The sequence below is a fragment of the Anticarsia gemmatalis genome, chromosome 12 (genome assembly GCF_050436995.1).
Source record: "Anticarsia gemmatalis isolate Benzon Research Colony breed Stoneville strain chromosome 12, ilAntGemm2 primary, whole genome shotgun sequence".
Taxonomy (NCBI): Eukaryota; Metazoa; Arthropoda; class Insecta; order Lepidoptera; family Erebidae; genus Anticarsia; species Anticarsia gemmatalis.
In genome coordinates, this window is record NC_134756.1 from 10,838,962 (window position 1) to 10,860,738 (window position 21,777).

General features: G+C 33.5%; 1 protein-coding gene across 1 annotated transcript; it reads left to right on the top strand.

Annotated features, from left to right (window-relative positions):
• The first annotated feature begins 3,127 nt into the window (after positions 1-3,127).
• LOC142976948 (uncharacterized) lies at positions 3,128-6,157 on the top strand. Its single transcript, XM_076120570.1, has 4 exons — positions 3,128-3,229; positions 3,959-4,105; positions 5,592-5,757; positions 6,043-6,157. The coding sequence occupies exons 1-4, from the start codon at positions 3,128-3,130 to the stop codon at positions 6,126-6,128; spliced, it is 501 nt and encodes a 166-aa protein (XP_075976685.1). The 3' UTR covers positions 6,129-6,157.
• Positions 6,158-21,777: the final 15,620 nt, after the last annotated feature.

Here is a 21,777-nt window from a genome sequence, read left to right on the forward strand (position 1 = left end):
AGTTTAACTATTAAGCACCAAAAATATTGCACTTAATTTTCGTTGTTTTTTTTTTCTACACCCGTTCAAAAACCCCAGTCAGATTTGTGAGTAAAACTGCAGGTGATGCCTAGTATATTTTTAAAGGTCATCAAAAAGACACTTTGCAACTATGCAACTATGTACGAATTGGATCATTATGCTACAATTTTATAGAGATTATACACTGTCTAACGGTTTTGGACTCAGCAACTTTGCTCTATCCACTACCTATGAGTCTTTTCCTTTAAACGCCAGCCCCAAAGAAATATATTCATGCATCATTGACCCTTTCTTCGTTTCATCTTGGAATTTTTAACAATAAATGTATGCACCAATATGTGTTTACGATATATTTTTATAAAGCTTTAAGATGAAATACTAGCATTCATAGAAATAGTTATTAGTGTATAATTACGACGTATGTAGCATCGGGTTTTAGAAATATTGTCACAGGTATTACGAGCGAAAGCCGAACGAACGAACGACTTCAGGTTTTTTACTTCGGACACAAATCTATCAGAAAATTACCTCACCTGCTATTTATCTATCACTTTTTTATTCTCCTGTCACCTCCAGTTACATACACAAATAAAAATGAATCACTAAATATATATACACGCATAAATTTTAACAAGTAAACTAAAAAACCTTTTTTTACTATGTTTCTGATTTTTGGGACAACGTTTATATGGGATCGTCAGGATCAAAATATCAATAGAAATGGAATTCGGTCGAAGTCGGTCCTGTTTGCAAAAACTTAATACTAAGCTAAAGAGTTTGTTTGTAAAGTAGAAGTAAAGTCCGCGCGGAGGAATGGAGTAATGTAAGTAATTATTTTTGACAGGTAGATTCTATGACTGACCGAAATTGGGTCAGGATGTGTACATGCCCTTTTAAATATAATGTAAACAAAGATAGTGTGCAATGGAGCGAGTGGAATTATACAGAGACGTTATTCCCCGTAATAAAAGGAGCAGTGTTGCCAATTCTCTAATTAATATTAAAGTTGCAAGTTTATTTATTTAAGCTTTACTTCCATTTCATCCATATGTGTGTAAAACTATTTTGCGAAAAGAAATCGCAATGTTTGCAATTTCAGAGATATTTTGTTGACATCAGTACTAAGAATCAATTCGCATCTAATCCTTTCAGTATTCTTACTAAGTTGATAGAAATCTTTAGGAACCAATGTAATTATAAACATCGAGCCATTAAAACAAATTTACTGGTCAAATAACATATTTATTTCTGTTTGTTACATCTCTATATCGTAAATTAAATTGGAGCCCATAAGCGCTCAGAGCATCCGAACGGAAAGCGAAATTGTGGTAAAAATATTATAGGCTCAGAGCTCGGGTACTTGTAATAAAAATAACCTTAGTGATTGAAACGTTTGCGTCGGAGGCTAAGAATTTTTGTGTTATATTTTTGCTCTTTAGATATAAAAATATCAAATATCTATCCCTTCTCTCTCTTAATCATAATGTTCGAAAATCCATGCAATAACTTTTTCACGAAAGCTACATTATGTATCTATCCATACAATTGTACCGATTTACGATATTAGTAGGAATGCTAAATAGATTGAAAGTTTCTATATACCTATATAATACTTAAGATATCATAAATTTTAACCTCTACCTGTAAAGCTTTTCGGCTATGATAATATAGCCGAAAAGCTTTACAATTACATAAGGCGAGATTTTTTTATGAGTGTGACTAAGTTGAAGACCTATACATAGACTTCTTCTAAACAAATGCTTAAATACCGTGTATTTAAATTATCTAAGATGAGTAAGTGCATTAACAGACTTCTACATACATAGGCAGCAATTCGAAAATAAGAAGCGGTAAATTTAAGAAATAGGCCTTACCTATTATTTTAGCTTTTAACTTTAACTAAAGCAATAATAATAAGGCAATACCTTATTATTATTGCTTTAGTTAAAAACGTAGCCAAAATTGCTTAGTAAATACCAATCTAATATATAAAATTCTCGCGTCACAGTTTCGTTGCCATACTCCTCCGTAACGGCTTGACCGATTCTCATGAAATTTTGTGAGCATATTGAGTAGGTCTGAGAATCGGCCAACATCTATTATTCATCCCCCTAAGTGACACTATTTTTTTTCCTTTAATATATATGGCAAAACAACGTTCGCCGGGTTAGCTAGTTTTAAATATAAAAGTCAACTTGCTTAGTAAATACCAATCCGTTTTCGAAAAACTTGAGTTTATTTGACTGTTTATTGTATAAAGCTTTCTGTTTAAACCACAACTGGCCTCACGAAGTACGAGTTGAGAAGTTTCAGTTCGGTTTAACTTTAATTAGTTCAAGAGTCCAGGTGGCGAGTTTTTAAGCGATGCAAATTGCTAACGCTATAGAAACTTTTGCTTTTTATTAGTACTGTGTGATAAAATAAGCTGACGGTACAGTTTTTACTACAGAAAAATATTTAATTGAATTCAAAGAATTGGTTTATTTTTCTATTTTCTTTTTAGCCTCTTATGAGATTAACCACGGAATAACTAACACAAGAATAGTGGGCATGTGGGCGTGGCACGCGCGCTATATGTAAGTATGATTAGCTAGACCTACCCAAGTATCAACCTAAGAGATGGTACTAAAAACACGTAGACAGAATTCGGACTTAAAGTACAAAGTATTCGCGCAAAATACGACTCAAATGTCATTGAAATATGGCTGCTCATTTTAATTAGTAATTAAAAAAAGAGTATTCCTTTTTATTTTTCGATGTATTAAATGTCATCGGCTGAGTTTGGCGACAGCGTTTTTCAATGAAATAGTATGACATGACCCTTCATCTTGTGTTAGTAATTTCGTGAGATTAAATTTTAAATTATCTTTGCATTTCACCTTTTGTGCTAATAAGTAGTTGTAGGCTGGTATTATTTAGTCTATGCTTCTGTTGTTTGGATCTATGAAGATAGCATAATCTATGGTTGTCATTATGTCACAAATCATAACAATCTCACAAATCTTTGTAAAAAATAAATGATATTAAAAATCATCGATAAATAACATAAAGAAGAGGAAACAATCAATTTATTATGATATAATACATTAATATACATTTTGAAAATATGTATGTATGTGCAGAATTGAGGCCTTTAGGCCCTGAAGAAATTTGCCTTAAAATAAGATCATTAAGAGACGCTGTTATTTGCATTGCTTGGCTTAAATGTGTAAGTTTCTTTATTTACTTCGTTTCTGATCTATCCCTTCCTACTTCAAAGACTTTTTGGTCTTATGTGTAAACAATTATCGCTTGTTATAACAGTGGAAGAAAACATCGTGATGAAACTCCACAGCCTGATAGTTCTATACAGTTCTTGCAGCGATGAAAGTCCTAAATCTCAACGTGGCCAGTGTAGAATAAAAGCTTAACCTCAATCCTCTCTTCCTTCATTTAGTTAGGGCATACTTGTGAAAGTGAGAAAATAATTAAATTTTAAGTATTATTTAGATTTTATAACGTTATGAATTGTCGATTGTGTTGTAAGTAACCAAATATACATCTATACTTTATTGTTTCATCAGCCTAGCTTTTCTTCTAACTATGTAGGTATATGTTAGAGTCGACTTCCAGTGTTACCGGAAGCTGGTATCTAGCATACCAAGATTTTAATGGAGCGATTGCCTATCAGACCTCCATAACCCAGTTACCTTGGTTATACCACAGTACCCCTCGGTAAGACTGGTTGCCTTCAAGCTTTTGACTACTGGTAACGACTGTTAAAGACCTTCAAAAATGACAGCCTGGACCCAAAATTTAACGTGTCTACCGAAACACGAAGGAACTCGACATGTATAAGATGGTCACCCATCCACAAAACAACCTCGGAAAACGTAGCTTAACCTCAGAGACCGATTAGACCGACTATAACCACGAGCTCCTCTATTTATTGTTTCAGATGTCGATATTCTTGTACCTGGTACTATACTTCGTTTCTAAGGCGGTAAGCAAAGGCACGGTGGCTTCGATCATTGTTGGTTTGATCCTTGTCGTGATACCGCTTCAACTGTTTACTGCTGTGTTATTGTTTATGGGTGCTCTCGAAGTAAGTATAACCAAGTATGGTTAGCGCCAGTTAGTAGAGACAATTTAGAAGAGAATCTGTATGATTAATCTAGACTATAATTAATAATTCTGTTATATTATGCGTATACTGTGTATTTTCAAAATATCAGAATACGCCTGCTTATTAATGATATTCTAAATACTGAATTTTGTTCATATGCGTCAGCCGCGAACCTTACACACAAGTCTCTCTACTAAGTTGTTGGACTATAATAAAGAGCCTCTGCGCAAAGAGCGAAATATCAATGATGTTAGATGACAGAGACGTCATTTGTGCAACACCGACCTTGTTACTAGGTTCAAGCATATGACTACTCCATCGTAGAATTTGTAATAATAATATTAATTCCATTAAATTGTAATAAGACTACTACCGAAATTTCGCCAACGTCTATAGTCGTTTTCAAATCGATTGCAACGGCAATTAATCTTATAAAATGAATAAACTTGTTTTGCTTTTGTTGCCTTTTTTTGCTGCTAAAACAATAAAACATATTTACCATTGTGATAATTTTATCAAAATCAAGTACCTATATAATAAAAAACACTTTCAAATTTCTTCGTAACAATTTGTTATCAACTTTCATATTGATTTCTCGAATATTCGTCTAAGCTTTGACAATAAAACCTTGTGACTTTCGTCATAGAACTCGAATATCGGCAAAAGACATTTAAAGGATTTCGATTTTATGATAAAAGCACCTTTTGTAGGTGCCCGCGGCTTGTAGGTCACAAAAGAAAATATGTGTTAGTTTCCTTTGAACGCCACCAATTTGCCTCGAGGCATGAGATCGTTAACAATACAATATCAATACACCGACTTATCATAAAATATCACTGAGGTTTTTCATCAAAAAGAGTTGTGGAGTTTTTGAGACATTATTCTGAAGACAGATTTTGTTAAAAAAACAAACTTGCTTAATGTTTAACTTTTTGTTTTGGACTTCTAGACGGCTACAAAGTTACATAAGATTCATTTGAGAATTATAAAAATACAACATACAATGCATCGAAATGTATTCCGTCGGTCAAAAATCACCACTGCTACTTGAGCCTGTCTACCGATAGTTAATAGTCAAAAGGGATTATAGGAATTATTAACACTAGGGCAGTTTCGAGGTTTTAGTCCGAGTGAGAGGGGAGAGAGTCCTAGTTTGACTCGCGCAATAAGGATTTCGTACCCAAAAAATACGAAAAACACACGTTCATTGTACTCCCTGGGGACCCCCTCCATATTTTTATTTTATATTATTCATTACGGCAACGGAATACATAATTTGTCAAAATTTCAGCTTCCTAGCTATTACGGTTTATGAGATACAGCCTGGTGGCAGACGGACAGACAGTGAAGCTTAGTAATTGGGTTCCGTTTTTACCATTTGGGTGCGAAAACCTAAAAATACCGTATATTACGTAGTTCTCACGCTTGCAGCTCCGATAATAATATGCATCTTTTTTTGTTGCAGAGAAAACCCATGGCTCTACAAATGTCTTTGTTTTTCATTCTCTTGATAGCTGCTCAAAATACTCTAATCGGTCTCACCGGGTGTATCTTTTTTATTCGCGTGGGAGTTACAACTATGCATTTCGTTCTAGCTTTGTTGTACGCGATATTAGCTTTTTCTATATTCAGTAAGTACTTATTTTTTAAACTTATTATTATATAACGCTCGTTATACTCGAAGCCATATGTATGTATAACGTGTATCCACATTTCGCCATATACATTAACATGGAGATGAGCTTTTGCTATATACTAAGCACGTTACCAAACTCCGGGCTACTCCTGGCTAAAATTGAAAATATTTTACTAAAAATAAGAAAAGCCTATATACTATATACTATACCTGACCCGGGAATTGAACCCAAGACCGCGCTTATTACAGAGATTATTTAATCTTTTTCGTTGACTTTCAGCTGTATTGTGCCACGATGTTATAGTTATCCATACATTGAAGGTTTTGTTGAGGCCCCAGCCATGCTCGGAAGATTGTGCAGCGTGATCGTAAGCAAACTTCAGAAACACATGACATAAACCACGGCATTTAAATAAATCATGTACAGTATTCTTGTTTTTTTTTTATAGAATTAATAATATATTATTACCCGAAACAATTTATTTGTGCTATCTACAAATAATACAACTTAGTAACCAGACCCCAAAACAATTATTTGTAAATAGCAGAAATATTTTTTTTTGGGTCTGGTTGTGCTTGGTGTCCGTTGTTTGTGTATTTGTAAAAGTCCCCGCGACACAAGAGCAATTCCTAGTGTCTTTTATAAGAAGAATAAATGTGTTAGCAAACTCATAATATTAATGACAAATGTTGTTTGAAGTAGGGAAACGAATTTCATGTCAATGATAATATTCATTGAGGGTTCAACAATTAATTAGTGAACTGCAGGAAATCCAAACTAGCTTTTAGTATAACGTTAATTTGTCTGTTGTTCATACGGAGACAAAAAAAATATAGAAACCGTTTATTGGTAAATAGTTTTTGGAATAAAATACGGGACTCACGCAAAAGGGGATGGACTTCGAGCTACTATTGAATGTAAACAGTTAGCACCTCGCCCGATCTGACAATCGAAGCTTAAACACTATCGTCCATAGTTCTAGGTATTCAGAGCTACACATATCTTTATGTATATAATTCTTCTGTAAGTGTGTATGTCACTGAACTTCTCTTAAACGACTGGACCGATTTTGATGAATTTTTATGTGTGTATTCAAGGGGATCCGAGAATGGTTTAGATTATTAAAAACAGTTTAAAATTTTCAAATTAAAGACGTGTAGACACGACAATGTCTGTCGGGTCCGCTAGTTTTATATAAAAATATTATACCGTTGTTGGTATGCAAAGAATGATTTTACGATAATAGCAACTATTGTAAGCCAAAAACATACAGCTATAAAAAATACGGCTAATGAAATTTTACCAGCAATTTTAAACTGAGCAGACCGCAACCTAGCCAGACAGAAGTTTCAGTAGTAATATGTAAAATTATGGACACCTAACGAATAAATAATACAGTCAACGACAAAAATGTCTATTCAATGCTATATTTTCGACAGCGTCTATGTCAACGAGAAGCGTAAAATGACCACATTATATTGACCACATAGTAATTTAAAAATCTTGGTGTAGTTATTACAGACCAATAGCAATCATCGATCTGTAATATTCATACAAAAAATAGTACTATTGAAAATGTGACAGTGTATGCTTACTTTTGCTCATGACTGTACCCCAGACACATTGGCTTAAGTGATAATATCAGTGATTGAATTTATATAAATTGTAGGAAATTGCCTGCCACCGTGATGATATGAGATTTGCTTATTGAGTAAATTTCATATTACACGTCTGATGGGAGGGTAGTGAATGGTTTCGAAAAAGACGGATTTTTTTTGGATATTTTCAAAAATATAGTACCTACTGAGTAATAAAATTTTTTTTTCTCTAGACTCTTCTTTGTAAAAGTTATTAGTTTCATGTAATTCAAGATTAAGAAGCTGTATGAAACAAACTAATGTCTGCTGCATAAGCGGGTCACTGGTCATAACTTTTAAACTGTCGCGTTGCATGTTATGTCTAATCTATACTATCTATACTTATTAATATTATAAAGCTAAAGAAGCTGCTTGTTTGAACGCGCTAATCTTAGAAACTACTGGTCTGATTTTAAAAATTCTTTCAGTGTTAGATAGCCTATTTATCGAGCAAAGCTATAGGCTATATACCATCACGCTACGACCAATAGGAGCAGAGTACCAGTAAAAAATGTTACAAAAACGGAGAAAACTTTGACTCATTCTGTCTTACTTGACGCAAGCAAAGTTGCGCGAGAAAGCTAGTATATAATATAAGACGGGAATCAACGCGAACACGCATTTTAACTTAAAATGTCTGACGTTTTGGCGTAGGTTGCACTCGCTGTGGTCGCAGGCTGACTGGAACAGCAATGACAGGACTTCGTGTTTATGAGGCGGACGAATGTTGATCCACCTTCATAATTCGGTTTCTCCAACCACCATGACACACTCACTCGGGTCACTGATGTTCTAAATTCTGAATACGTCTGCTACCAGTAAACTTTGCATACTACGTTCTCTATTAAGTTGTTGCCGTTGTCGGTCTATAGTATCGCGAGATACTTTAATACTAAAGGATTTGCTTGATAGGTGTTTAACGGTCCATATGGGTTTTGTTTGAACGCTCGGATAAGCCGCTGAACAATGAAACCGCTTGTGAAGAGGTTTATTGTGATTTAAGTTTATTTACTTACCTTGTTTTATTGGGTCTAGGTTTGAAAGGGGACCCGCTTGATTTAGCTTTATTATAATACATACTCGATTTTTCAATGGCGTTTAGGACCCGTTGCAATATAACTTCACCGTTTAAGCAAGTGATGATTATTTCTTATACACAAAAAGCATTCGATGTGTTGCTTCGAGTTTAAATCGTCAACAACAGTGGGAGGTGACAACTTATACCAATCGGCCTGTGACTCGGCTGTGACTACTTTTTTAAGACAGCATCCGAATTAAGAATTGCTCTTGTGTCGCGTAGACTTTTACAATCATACAAACAACGGACACAAAGTACAACTAGACCCGAAACAATTATTTATTTATGGGTCGTACAAATAATTGTCCCGTGTGGGAATCGAACCTACGACCTCTAGACGCATTGGTAGCGGCGTGGGGACCTAAACCAACATAAAACGCGAAAACTAAACATGAAACGCGAAATTTTAATAGTTACGAGAGTATATTTTCTATTAAACACATTCTCGAAGTCTTGTTCTCAACAACATTGAATGTTCTCGCTAGTCCGGTGTAAGTTTAAGTTCCGGCTTGCATTTACACCGGGCGGTAGTCGCGATATATCACTGAAACATGGGCATTTAGCCAAGGCGTTGCTACTAGACAAGGTTTAGTTAAATCTACAGTACTTGTTTATTTATTTATTTCTGACTAGCTGCAAGGGTTTCGGAAATTTGTGCATACATCTTATACATAATTTCTTCTTCTTTTTCTTTTTTTTAAAAGACAACTGCCGCACTAAGAATTGCTCTTGTGTCGCAGGGACTTTTACAAATTTACAAACAACGGACGCAAAGCAAAAGACCCGAAATAACCATTTGTGGATCGCACAAACATTTGTTTCGTGAGGGAATCGAACCCACGATCTCTCTATGCTCTGGTGGGAGCGTGGTGACCTTAAACACCACAAGAGTTATTTAGGAACAATCTTGAAGATATGCAAAGTCCCCAAATTGTACTTGGCTAGCGTGATGGACTCATGGCCTAACTTCTCCCTTATTCTGGTTGTCCTTGCTTTTTACTTTTATTATCTGCAATCAATAAAATACAGGTCAATGATGACGATTTAAAATTATTTCACCTGTGTTTTACTAGAAGATGTAAGCAGATGTGTATTAAGAATGCACTCTGTTTTACCAGTCATAATGTTGGTCCCATGTGATAGAGGTAAGCGTTGCCAAATAGCAAACATGAAGCCAAACCTTAGGCTACTATCACTACAACTATTGAAAATGTTCCAACATAGATCGGAAAAAGCAAATAGCAGTTTATTCAACCTATGTATCAAACTAAGGCACTTATTTTATATTTATTCATATTATATACCTAGAAGCAGTGATAGCCGAGTGGTTGACACCTCTCACTCAAGTGGTCGCAGGTTCGAACCCGAGGCAACACACCAATGACTTTTCGAAGTTGTGTGTATTAGAAATAATTATCACATGCTCCAACGGTGAAGGAAAACATCGTGAGGAAACCTTGCATGCCTAAAATTTGTTTAATACATTTATTGAGGGCATGCAAAGTCCCCAACCCGCTATTAGCCAGCGTGGTGGACTCAAGGCCGAACCCCTCCCTCATTATAGGAGAAGACCCTTGCCCAGCAGTGGGACATTAATGGGTTAAATTTATTTTTATATACCTACATAATATCACATCTGTTTTACCCGGAGGCGTAGACAGAAGTATATGAAATACATCTTCATTTCGCCATCAAAAATGTCGGTCCCATGTAGAGGGCGATCTTATTGCCATGTTGCCACCGGGTACTTTTCCAAACGATTGTTATTACTTATATTATTTGATTATACAAGAAAAAGTTTCTAAAATTTGTCACGAACCTAAATTGATCAGTGATATTTAAGAATTGTTGACAGACTGACAAAGATGGACTCCAGAGATACAAAACAATTTCTTTATATATTTTTTGTAACGAATAATTTGATACCACACAATACCAGGTAATAAAAATATTCTTTCTCAAGTCGAATTCCTTAAGGACTCAGAAACTTGTCGACGTGAACAAATTAAGAAATAGCGAAAAAGCGACATTTCACGTAATAAATATTAATTTTTATTTCCACCTATTTTCATTTTAGTGGTTGTACTTTATTAGACACTCCGCACTATTGCTGCTGTTACTGAACATTTTAAGTCCTGGTATATCACAGGGTTATGGTCAGACAGTATATAAGTCATCCGTCAGCTTAAAACACTGTTTAGAAAATCAATTATTACCTCGGATAGAAGAAGAATCTCTAATGCATGTCTAAATCATTTTAAAGCCTCATGAAAGCCTTAAGGCTGTAGGTTGTTATGTTTATTGACAACATCCAGGACAGACTTTTGTCGTGCCCTCTGAAGTCCGGATAGGTAAATCAACTACCACTAAACGGCAGAATATAACGGTCTAGCCGAAGGTCTGGCCGTTATAAAGACACCATTAAGTATAAGCAAAGTAAAGTATAAACAAACTCACCGATAACAACATATAATTAAAAGCGATAAAAATCAATATAATAACTGTTCACAACCACTGCTATATATATCCAGAATAATGTATAATATACACATATTATACAAGACACTATTGAGTATCCAACACCTCCACCTTGGAAACAGGCTTCGAATGATAAACAGTAAATAAGAGTACATAATGTAGCCACCCATATAATAAAAAGGTGACTAAGAACACACCTTATGTATATAAAAACAAGGTCTTCGGTTTCATTTAACACTCCGATTAGCAAAAGTAGACTTGATATAAAAACTACGATTAATGAAACGAACGCTGCAAGTAAGTAGATAAGTAAGTCCAATCTATTCACGTAAACGGCTTCATACTCCTTAAAATGTATTGAAAATGAACACACGAATGCCACACCAAAGGATCCATAGATTATGCCGAATATAGCTATAATCAACGCACCGGTATCAAGAGGAATGCAGAAGAAAAAATATTCAAGAAATTGCCGTTGCTCCCACTTTTCGATCACGTTCAACCATTTTCCGAACCATTTGGGCATTTTCCGAAATATAGAAAAACTTTTGTTGTTGTTATTGAAGCTGTCATTTTTAGTTTTGATGTTCATTGTCATTGTTATTGTTTATGTTGATGTTAAAAAGTGTTCAAATAGAATTTGTGGTTCGGTGTGAACCTTTTTGGTAGAAAAATATATGAGAACGTTGGCGAAACGCAAGGTGTGTTCCATTCAGCTACGTGTACACATGATGGCATGATGTTATAAACAATATGTAATAAAACTACTAATGTAAAAATAAACTGTAGTTAACGTAGTTACCTTACCGCAATGTCCGTAGCGCCGTGTGTAGTGGGTTCAAATCCCACCCAGGACAAATATTTGTGTGATGTGCATGAGTATCTATTTTGAGCCCAGTTGTTAATTTTACTATTGAAGCATCTGTTTAGTAGTACATAAGTAAGTTAATCAGTCATATTGTTACCATAATATAAGCTCCGCCTAGTTTGGAATCAAACGACGACGAGAGGTCTAATGATATTAATTTATATTATTCAAAAAATATAAACTCATAACCCCTCATCTAAATTACGTAACATAAAACTCATTGGTTATATCTACCTTTATAATAGATCATATCATTGCTTTATTTATTGGTACCAGTCCAGTATTATAAATGAAAATGTATATTTCAAATAGTTTTAATAGACTCTAGCATCCGTTTGAAATGGCCATGAACACTATTTTGTGGTTATTGATTGCATATTTGGGTTTTAACAGTTTGAACGTAAGTGTAAAATTCGATAATATTCTTTATTTCCCAGCAAAAACCATTAGCCTATTGAACATACCAATTAACGTTGTATTGGAATTCAAGATTTTATAAATTTATTTTATGATTTTCTTAAAAATATTTTTAAAATTTGTTTTAATACTAAATCTACCGTTGCATATTGAAGCGGCAAGAAACTAAACTCAAATATTACTTATCATATCATTATCCCTATTGCAATTTCTAATACTCTTTAGCTTTATGCACATGTATCACTGTTCTTAATCTTATATAGAAGCGAGAGTGCAAGGACAGAGAATCCTGAATATGGTGGCATTAATAACATTATTATTATGATATTTTATAATTACAGTGTTACAAAATGATACCAGAGCGTGCGACTTTAACTTATTTAAACAATAAGTATTACAGCGACGCGGCTGTCAACGTGCGAAGGTCTAGCAAGCGAGGAGACTATGTGTTCAATATGTGTGGCACTATTAATGTACCTTTCGGAAATAATGTTTCTGTAAGTTGATATTCTAAATTCTATATCTTTATATTATAATCTAATATACAATTAGTAGACCAGGTCTGCTAATTGTATATCAGATTAGAAGCTATGCTTCCTGAAATAGTTGTTCCATAATGTAACCAACCGAGGTGCTACCTACTAAATAGATATAATTTTGTTTTCAATCCATCTAGAGCCTACGGTTAAATTTGTTCCAAAATTTAGTTTTAGTTAACAAAATTTCATGGTTATTGAGGATGTATGTACGTGACACACACGCACATAAAAGGTATATAATAACAAAAAGGTTCACAAAACGTTTGAAATTATTAATAACGAACATTCTGTACCTACTCTCTGTAAACTCTCCTTTACTTTGCAAGTGTATTACCCTTTTTCAAATATATTAAAAAACTAGCTGACCCGCGCAACTTCGCTTGCATCACATAAGAGAATCATAATTTTCCCCGTTTTTGTAACATTTTTCACTGGTACTATGCTCCTATTGGTCGTTCGAATTTTTCAAATCGGACCAGTAGTTCCCGAGATTAGCGCGTTCAAACAAACAAACAAACAAACAATCAAACAAACAAATTCTTCAGATTTATAATATTGGTATAGATAATAAATAAACTTTTTCAAAAATATTATTGTAGAATTAAGATGAGTATATTATCTATTTATTTTTTCAGTTTCACGTGATTGTTTACGAGCACAGTTCAAGATACAACCAGTATGTCAAGACCTTTATCGAGTTCCACTTAAGGCTGTGCGATATGATCTTCCACGACCAACTGTTTGGGGCTATCCTTAGAAATCACGGACTCACACAATGCCCTGTACCAGCGGTAAATATAATGATTCTAACATTTTACATTTATATCAGTGGTTCCCAACCAGTGGCAGTGGTCCGCGGACCACTGGAATGAAATGACTTTAAAATTTTAAATTTTCAGGATGATTATTACACTTTATTTTTAACATAGTTACATAGTGGCCCCTGCTAACAAGAATAATATAAAGTGGTCCCGGACTAAGAAAAGGTTGGGAATCCCTGATTTATATTATACGTTTACTTCACTGCTTCCGTGGAGCAGTGATTTAAGTCACTACGCCGCTACGATTGCGATGGGAGGTCGTAGTTTCGATTCCCATACGCAACAATTATATATTATGTGCGATCTACAAATAATTATTTCGAGTCTAGTTGTACTTTGTGTCTGATGTCCCAGCGACACAATCTCAATTCTTAGTGCCGGAGTTGTCTTTTTTAAATAAAAAAACAGTTTATATGGCCTAATAATATCAAAATTTAAATCAGTCCCACGGGAAGTGGTTTTAACTTTGGCAGGCTGATACAGCATCATCATTAATATCACATTACATAGATACATTCTAAAGCTTTCTTCATCGCGATCATAACATATATTATGTACCTATCTTACCCTATTAAGACAACTTAGCACTTCCTACGAACATAACCTTGTCAGCATCTTCATGACGAATTTCCTGCCCAAATCTCGTACTTCTAAAGATAAAATCTAACTTTTATCACGAAAAGATAAATAATAAATACATTTTTTTTCAGGGCTTTATAAAGGTTTCAAATATGACAATGTCTGCAGACTTCTCTTTTGAAATTCCATTCGAGAAAGGCAAAGCTGAAGGTCAACTGAGAACTGAAAAAACAAACGAATTGATACTTACTTGTGAAATCATATTTAAGGTTGTACGGGAGAAGAATAAAGCATAAGAGTCGGTTGCGTATATTTTAGCATATGCGTTTTATCAAGAATAGTTTTTTTTAAAGAATTCCCTGTAAATTCTCACATCTGCTTAGGGCACGTTCACATCTGAAAAAAGAATGCGGCGGGCGAATTAGTATGAGCTCAGCACCAATGCATCATCGGTTAAATGTGTAAGGTTGCGACCACGGCGAGTGTAACCTGCGCCGAAACGTTAGGCATTTTAAGGTAAAATGCGTGTTCGCGTTAATTCTATTATACATTAAATGTGTTAATATCTATTTCTATGTTTTAACTTTACGCGACGCATTTTCCGTCAGATATGAACGTGCCGTAAGTAGATGAGAGAAATGACAGGGAATACTTTAAAAAGATCTTGTCTACACAAAACGTACATCATAACTGCATATGCTGTTTTAAAATTATATGCAACTTTTCAAAGATTACACCCAGAAACTGAATGTATTATTAATCGCTTTTCTGATATCAACAAAAATAAAGTTTGTTTGTACATATATTGCATACCTATTTGAATTATTAGTTAAAAGAGAAGAATTTTACTCATTTTAAAAACAACAATATACGTCAAATGATTCGATATGTAGAAGATTGTAACTCTCCCTATAACCTAATAAACGGTTTCTACATAAAGCGCCTGGCAACATAAACATTCTTTCCATCGTGTTCTAGCATAAAATTAGGATATCAATTTGTCTGTGTTTTATTTAAATTCTAGAAATGTTGTGTCGGCATCATCAAATTCTACTATGTTTAGTGCAATCATAATAGGTATAGAAACCAGTTCAGTAGAACAACAATGAATTTAACTACCAATTCTTCCTCTCAGTGCTGCACTGAACTTAACTTTAATAGTTTATATGTTTCCTACGTAAAACAATACAGAAATTCTAATAATTCTGTCAGTCAGATAAATAATTAAAAAATATTAGGCACATTTCTAAGAATAATATAAATTAGCATGTGTAAAAAAAAGTTACGGAGTGGGGGCTAATGACGTCACACATTTTTTTCTAGAATGTGACGTCATGCGACTTTTCAACGCTCTGTATCGCCGCAATATTTGGTTTCGTGCAAACATAAACAAGGTACCGCATAGTGGCTTTCAAATAGTTGTCAACTAAGATAGATAATATCCGCCCGATCTGAATAATTTTCTTTGTTCCGAGGTAAATGTAGATACTTAAACATTCAAAGGTTAGTAAATTTTATTTAAATGACTCGTACGCGCAGTGTGCACGAGCCTTTACATGGATATATTCAGACCAATTGTTAACAATCATTTATATTTATCTCACAAAACATCTTTTATGAAATGTTAATGAGTATGATTTAAACGAAATATTATATTCTATATTTAACATTCGTTTAAAATGGCCGCGAGTACAATTGTCTGCCTGCTTACAATATATTTCAGTATCAGTTATTTGAATGTAAGTTTGTATCTTTTTACGAAGTTTAAAAAGTTTAGTAATACTTTTTTCAATAGGTATAGGTGACGTAATCGCTAACAAACATAATATCATCTTAACCTGAAGCATGTTCGGGACTTTAGTAGCCCGTGACCAAATTATTGGATCAGGTCAGGTCTGGGGATAATAGCATTTGAAAGATTTGCCATTGTCAAAATATCTGTAATTCATACTTATATTGTACTTAGTGTCATTACATTTCTCTAATAAGAAAATCTCATGAATCTTTTGGTATTTAACCGTAAGGCTGGTTTCAAACGTTTGGTTTCGGAATTAGGTTTCTAGATTAGGGATTCAGATTCGTGAACCTGAAACCAAATGTTATCTTCCAGCCTAAGAGGTACCACCTCTAAACTACTATTATTACAGTGTTTAAAATTGATACCGGAGCGTACAACACTGACATACGTCAACGATAAATTCCTTGAAAACGTTGTGTGTGCTGTCCGAAGATCTAGCAAGAGAGGAGACTATGTATTTAATTTGATGGGGATTCTTAAAGTCCCCTTTGGAAATAATGTATCGGTAAGTTGACAATATCATTGATAATAACCGGAATCAGTAGTATTAAAAAATATATATCAAGATTCTGCGTGGAAGTGTGATGTAGAACACAGAATACAGATCAGTAGCTAGAAAAGACATACAATGTAATTGATAAATACGTAATATCATAGCGAAACAACTAAACCCATTATATTTATATAGCAAATAATGGAAGAGTCCATGGCATATTTCTACAGCAATAATATGTAACGAAAGTTGCTTAGTCCGTCGGCTTGTGCTCTCTAAAGCATAGAGGTTTAAAGCATTGGTTAGCTAACTCTCAGCTATCTTTAAAATTTACTTTAGAGAATAGCTCGAGAATATTTTTTTGGCACGCCCCGTGATTTGAGCTCCCAAGTTTTGCAGCAGTTGCATATACTACAGATGCGCCTAATAATAATATTTTCTTTTCAAACAGTTTCACTTGACCCTCTTCGAGCACAGTAGCAAATACAACCAGTACATCAAAACTTACATTGAGTTTCATTACAAATTATGCGACTTGATTAAAAAAGATAAAATATTTGGTCCTCTCCTCACCAAAAGAGGTTTTACTGAATGTCCTATTCAACCGGTATGTATGACTATTATCTACGCTTTATATAACAGGAAGTGTGTTTGTATATCATGCTTGCATAATTAAACCAGTGAACCAGTTTTGACGAAATTTTGCAAGTAGAACTTGAAGTTTCAAGAAAAAGTAGAAAGTATTACCCTATAACAATACGTTACTATTTTTTCTACATTTTTGACATATGTATGTATGTACATACTATATACTAGTTCAAGTATCTTGTACTCTTCTGCTTGATGGTGCAAATAAGATCGACTTTCACACAGACGTACAAGCTTGTCAACCGGTACTGTGTATAAAATTTTGCTAAAGTTATAATAATTATGTTGTCAACAATATATGAAGATGATGATAATTTCCAGGGTCAGATGACGTTGGCAAATATGACAATACCCTCAGATTTCGGCTTTGACATTCCATTCGAAAAAGCTAAAGCTGTTGGCAAAGTAAGAAGCGATTCAGCAAACGAATGGGTAGCTACTTGCGATTTAATGCTGAGAATCCAACATTCAAAACCTAAAACATAAAGTACATAACTGAAATATAATAATAAAATTATTATATTTTTATTAGAGATGAAAATATGCATGTGATATATCTGAGTTTTAGATAATATTTATTTTTAAAATTATCAAATAAAATGTATTCTGTTATAATCCTTCAAAAAAAAGTGAGGTAATTTAATATTCAGTTATTATTATATTCAGGATTCACATTCGGTTTTGCATTTATCAGGTTTTCGGGAATTAATATTAAGTGTTATGTATCAATAAACATTATTACAATTGTGTCTTTTACTGTCTCACATAATTTTAAATCTTTAGTCATTGAAGTTCCTCGCCCTATAAATCTGTACGGTCGGTTTGTGAACTCGTCAAAGCCTTCGATAGCGTTTAACTTGAAAGATTTAAACTTGAAAACGATAACTGTATAGATAACAAAGTTGCTAATACAAAATCAACTCCATATTTGATATAATAGTACCGCTTTTGATAAGTCAACATACTAAGATTCTTTGAAACATCAAATATATTGGGAGTGGCACAAGGTTAAATTTCGGCCCTTATTTATGTCACAATATTTTTAAACCTCTGAGATAAGATTTTTTACTCAAATTATAATTCTTTCTATTGTCATTATTTACATAAAAAATGTTTTTACCTATAATATTAATAATTAGACGGTGTAGAACCAAATTATGACTAAATAAATGGTAAGAGAGACTAAGACTTGTATTACTTATAAACGACAAAAATATTTTTTGGCTTTCTAACTTTAAACAAAAACGAACTATCTAGGACAATATGACTGTAACATCTACAACAAATGCTTTAGCTTACGAGGGGATAGGAATATTGTTTATGTCCAAAAATAGATTGGTGTAACTGGCAAATTGAAAACTTGAGTATAAAGTACTTTTTTGCCATCATAATAATTTTATACAAATCACTGACAAAATATGTAAAATATTTGTTTTCTCTCGTTCAAACCACATACATTGTTGAAGTATATAATGATAAATAAATTGCTATAACGAACGTTAACATAATTGGGCATTGGTTCTAAATGTAAACAATACTGTATTTGTATGAAACATTTTGTATTTTCGATTGTAATCTTAATTGATATGAAAAAATAACTATCTGTGGTAGTAGGAGTACTCACAGAGATTGACCGATAGCATTTTATACAAATAATTCATATTATTATAACAAAGTATGATTATCTGAGTCAACTAGGTACATACGTACAATTTTAAAGTTGATTGGAGCTTTACTTTTTAATAGAATATGAGCTATGATCACCTACTTTATTGTTTTGAAATAAATTATACATATTTCTGAATCATGAAACGGATATGCTAATGCTAAAAATAATTGTATTTAAGATGTATATTATGATAGTTCCCTCACTAATATAGGTCATACTCTCAAAGTTTCAGTTATTGCAGAACATATATAATTTATATTATAATTATCTTAAAATTACGAAAATCTAACAATACTTCGTCAAATTCCAAGTATATTTACTCTTTTCAATCCATTACTCAGATCATATGTATAACTCAAACTTTTTTCTATCATACACTTACATCTATCATTACAATCACTATGACTAATGTGATAGGAAAGTTACAATAAATTATTCTTATTTGCTAAGGGTATAACTTATTGCTTATCTATTTGTGTTTACCTCTACATTCAAATTGCATGTATTTATATATATAAATGATTGTAACAATAGCTTAAGTACTTGCTAGCTTTGTATCGGTTGTTAAACATATTTAACTAGAACATATTATTGTTAGATAAATCGATATTGATATCCGTTACGGTATTTAATTGGGCATATTTTTTGACAAAGTAGCTCACATTTACCCATTCCTTTTAAAATAAATGTACCTGACTAGGAAGTGAAAACCATGACGCCCACTATGTTTAAAATTTCGATACTAGTTTTGATTTTTGAAGTCTCATATGTAAGTATTACCTGTAATAAATTATAAAAAAATCGTACTTAATTGTTCTTAAAATTTGTAAAAGCTATTTGTTTTCAATATGCAATTAGATTTTTTACGTACTTACAGTGCCTGAGGATGTTGAAAATAATACCTGGGGTTCCTACAGTAGAATATTATAATAAAGATTATGTTGATGATATATTATTTCAAGTAAGACGCTATGGAAGAAAATCTGACTATGTCGTGAACTTTGAATTCACCTCCAAAGTATATGCTGGGAATAATATATCGGTAAGTTGGTTTAATATCTACGTTTCATTTTTATTTAAGTATAAAATTTTAGTTAGCAGTGAAAAAATGATAAATTACTTAAGACTTAACCTCTATTTGCAAGAAGAACCTTGCCCAACAGTGGGTTAATAATAGGCAAAAAAACGCTTAGTACTATGTGATAGTGACACTGAAGTGGCATTCGTTAGATTATTATTATTTCTTATAATTAAAAATAACATAGGTAAATTCTGTAAAATTTATTTGCCTCTGATTGATATGATTTTTTTTACAGTTCCATGTGGTTTTCTACGAATACCTGCACAACGAATATAGAAGATCGTTTATTGAGATGAATCATAAACTATGTGACCTTATTCTCAGAGACCAATTACTTGGTAACGTGGCCAGAAATTTTCTGGGTTTTAACACATGTCCTGTGAAGCCGGTAGGTCAATAACCTTTTTTAAGAATACGTGCCACATTTCTGTCATATTGCTACTTATAATTGAATTGCGACTTTACGTGTTATGGTACACATTGGTACGTTATTTTTTTACCGTACAATATTGTCTTCTTGGCAGCTATTTGGCTTCGGTGGCCAGTTTTATTGAAACCAGCGAACTATGCAGGATTTTGTTCATAGTACTCACGTGTCTACATAATACACAGGGACACTCTTTATTACCTTACTCTCATAGTCCGGTGGGATAGCTTAAACGATACGATCAGTGAGTGGTCAGGCGCAGGACCCTATGTTTACGTACACTCCGAGGCACGGAGATCTACGACTTCAACTTCCTAACTCCAGGCAGTCTCTGAGATGTTTTTAACAGAAAACCTCAAAACAGGCTTTTTTGACCCGTCCTAGTATCCCAACCTGGGTCTTCTGCGTGGTAGTCGCATATTCTCCCAAATGTGCCTTAGAAGTAGTAATCTTTACCATGAATTAAATATTTTTTTTATTTTTCAGGGAAAATACCGCTTGTATAATGTGTCAGTAGAACTACCATTCCCGAATCTGTTCCCTTTTGAGCATGGCAAGGGTGAACTTACTGTGTACGCAGACTTAAAGAAACGTGAATTAGTTGGCAAGGGCGACCTTACCATGAAATTTGTACAAAGAGAATTATTTGAATGATACTTTGGTTTGGGACTGGAGTATATAATATGTATATATTGTGTACAAATAATAGTACAAATTAAATGTTAAAGTCTTGAAATATATTTGCCTTACATGTTAAGAATATTTGTAGTGTTTTATAAATAAAAGTGGTGTATTTGTAACAATTTCTAATGAAATAAAATGTTTTATTTCCGACCCCATAATTGCTAACGCAGTTAAAGGTTGTATTGATACTCTTATCACATATTATACGGAAATTAAAACCCATAAAATGTTACATAATATTATGATAATTGATAACATAATATAAATTAATTAAATCTATTTCTCTTAAACATTCCCTTGATGCGTTAGTTTCTACGAAACTACTCTGCAGTTCAAAAGGACACTATAACAAAGTCCCTCACAGTTGGTTTTAATGAAACTGGCCACAGAAGTTAAATATAAGCCAAGAGGACATTACTCCGTGGCGCAATGGTTTAGGTCGCCACGCCACTACCATTGCCAGGTGCGAGGCGAAAGGTCCTAGGTTCGATTCCCACATGGAAATTATATATTTGTGCGATCCATAAAGAGTTGTTTCGGATCTGGTTGTACTTTGTGTCCGTTGCATGTATGTTTATAAAACTCCTTGCGACACAAGAGCAATTGTTACAGCAAGAGTTGTCTTTAAATAGGAAAAAAGATATATATACATATGTCCAAAAAATTATATTGCAATTATATGAAAACATAAATATAATTACATTTACATATTTATTCTTGATGTGACCTGATTGCCAATGAACTCAGTTGAAAAATGCTTGGGGGACGAAATGACTGCCTTGAAGAACTCCTTGCTC

Bases quoted from the DNA above. Each gene is read 5' to 3' on its own strand.
- LOC142976948 (XM_076120570.1), top strand. From the start codon at position 3,128: ATGTATGTATGTGCAGAATTGAGGCCTTTAGGCCCTGAAGAAATTTGC. The intron at 3,230-3,958 runs GTAAGTTTCTTT...TTATTGTTTCAG, and splicing joins GCATTGCTTGGCTTAAATGT to ATGTCGATATTCTTGTACCT. The intron at 5,758-6,042 runs GTAAGTACTTAT...GTTGACTTTCAG, and splicing joins ATTAGCTTTTTCTATATTCA to CTGTATTGTGCCACGATGTT.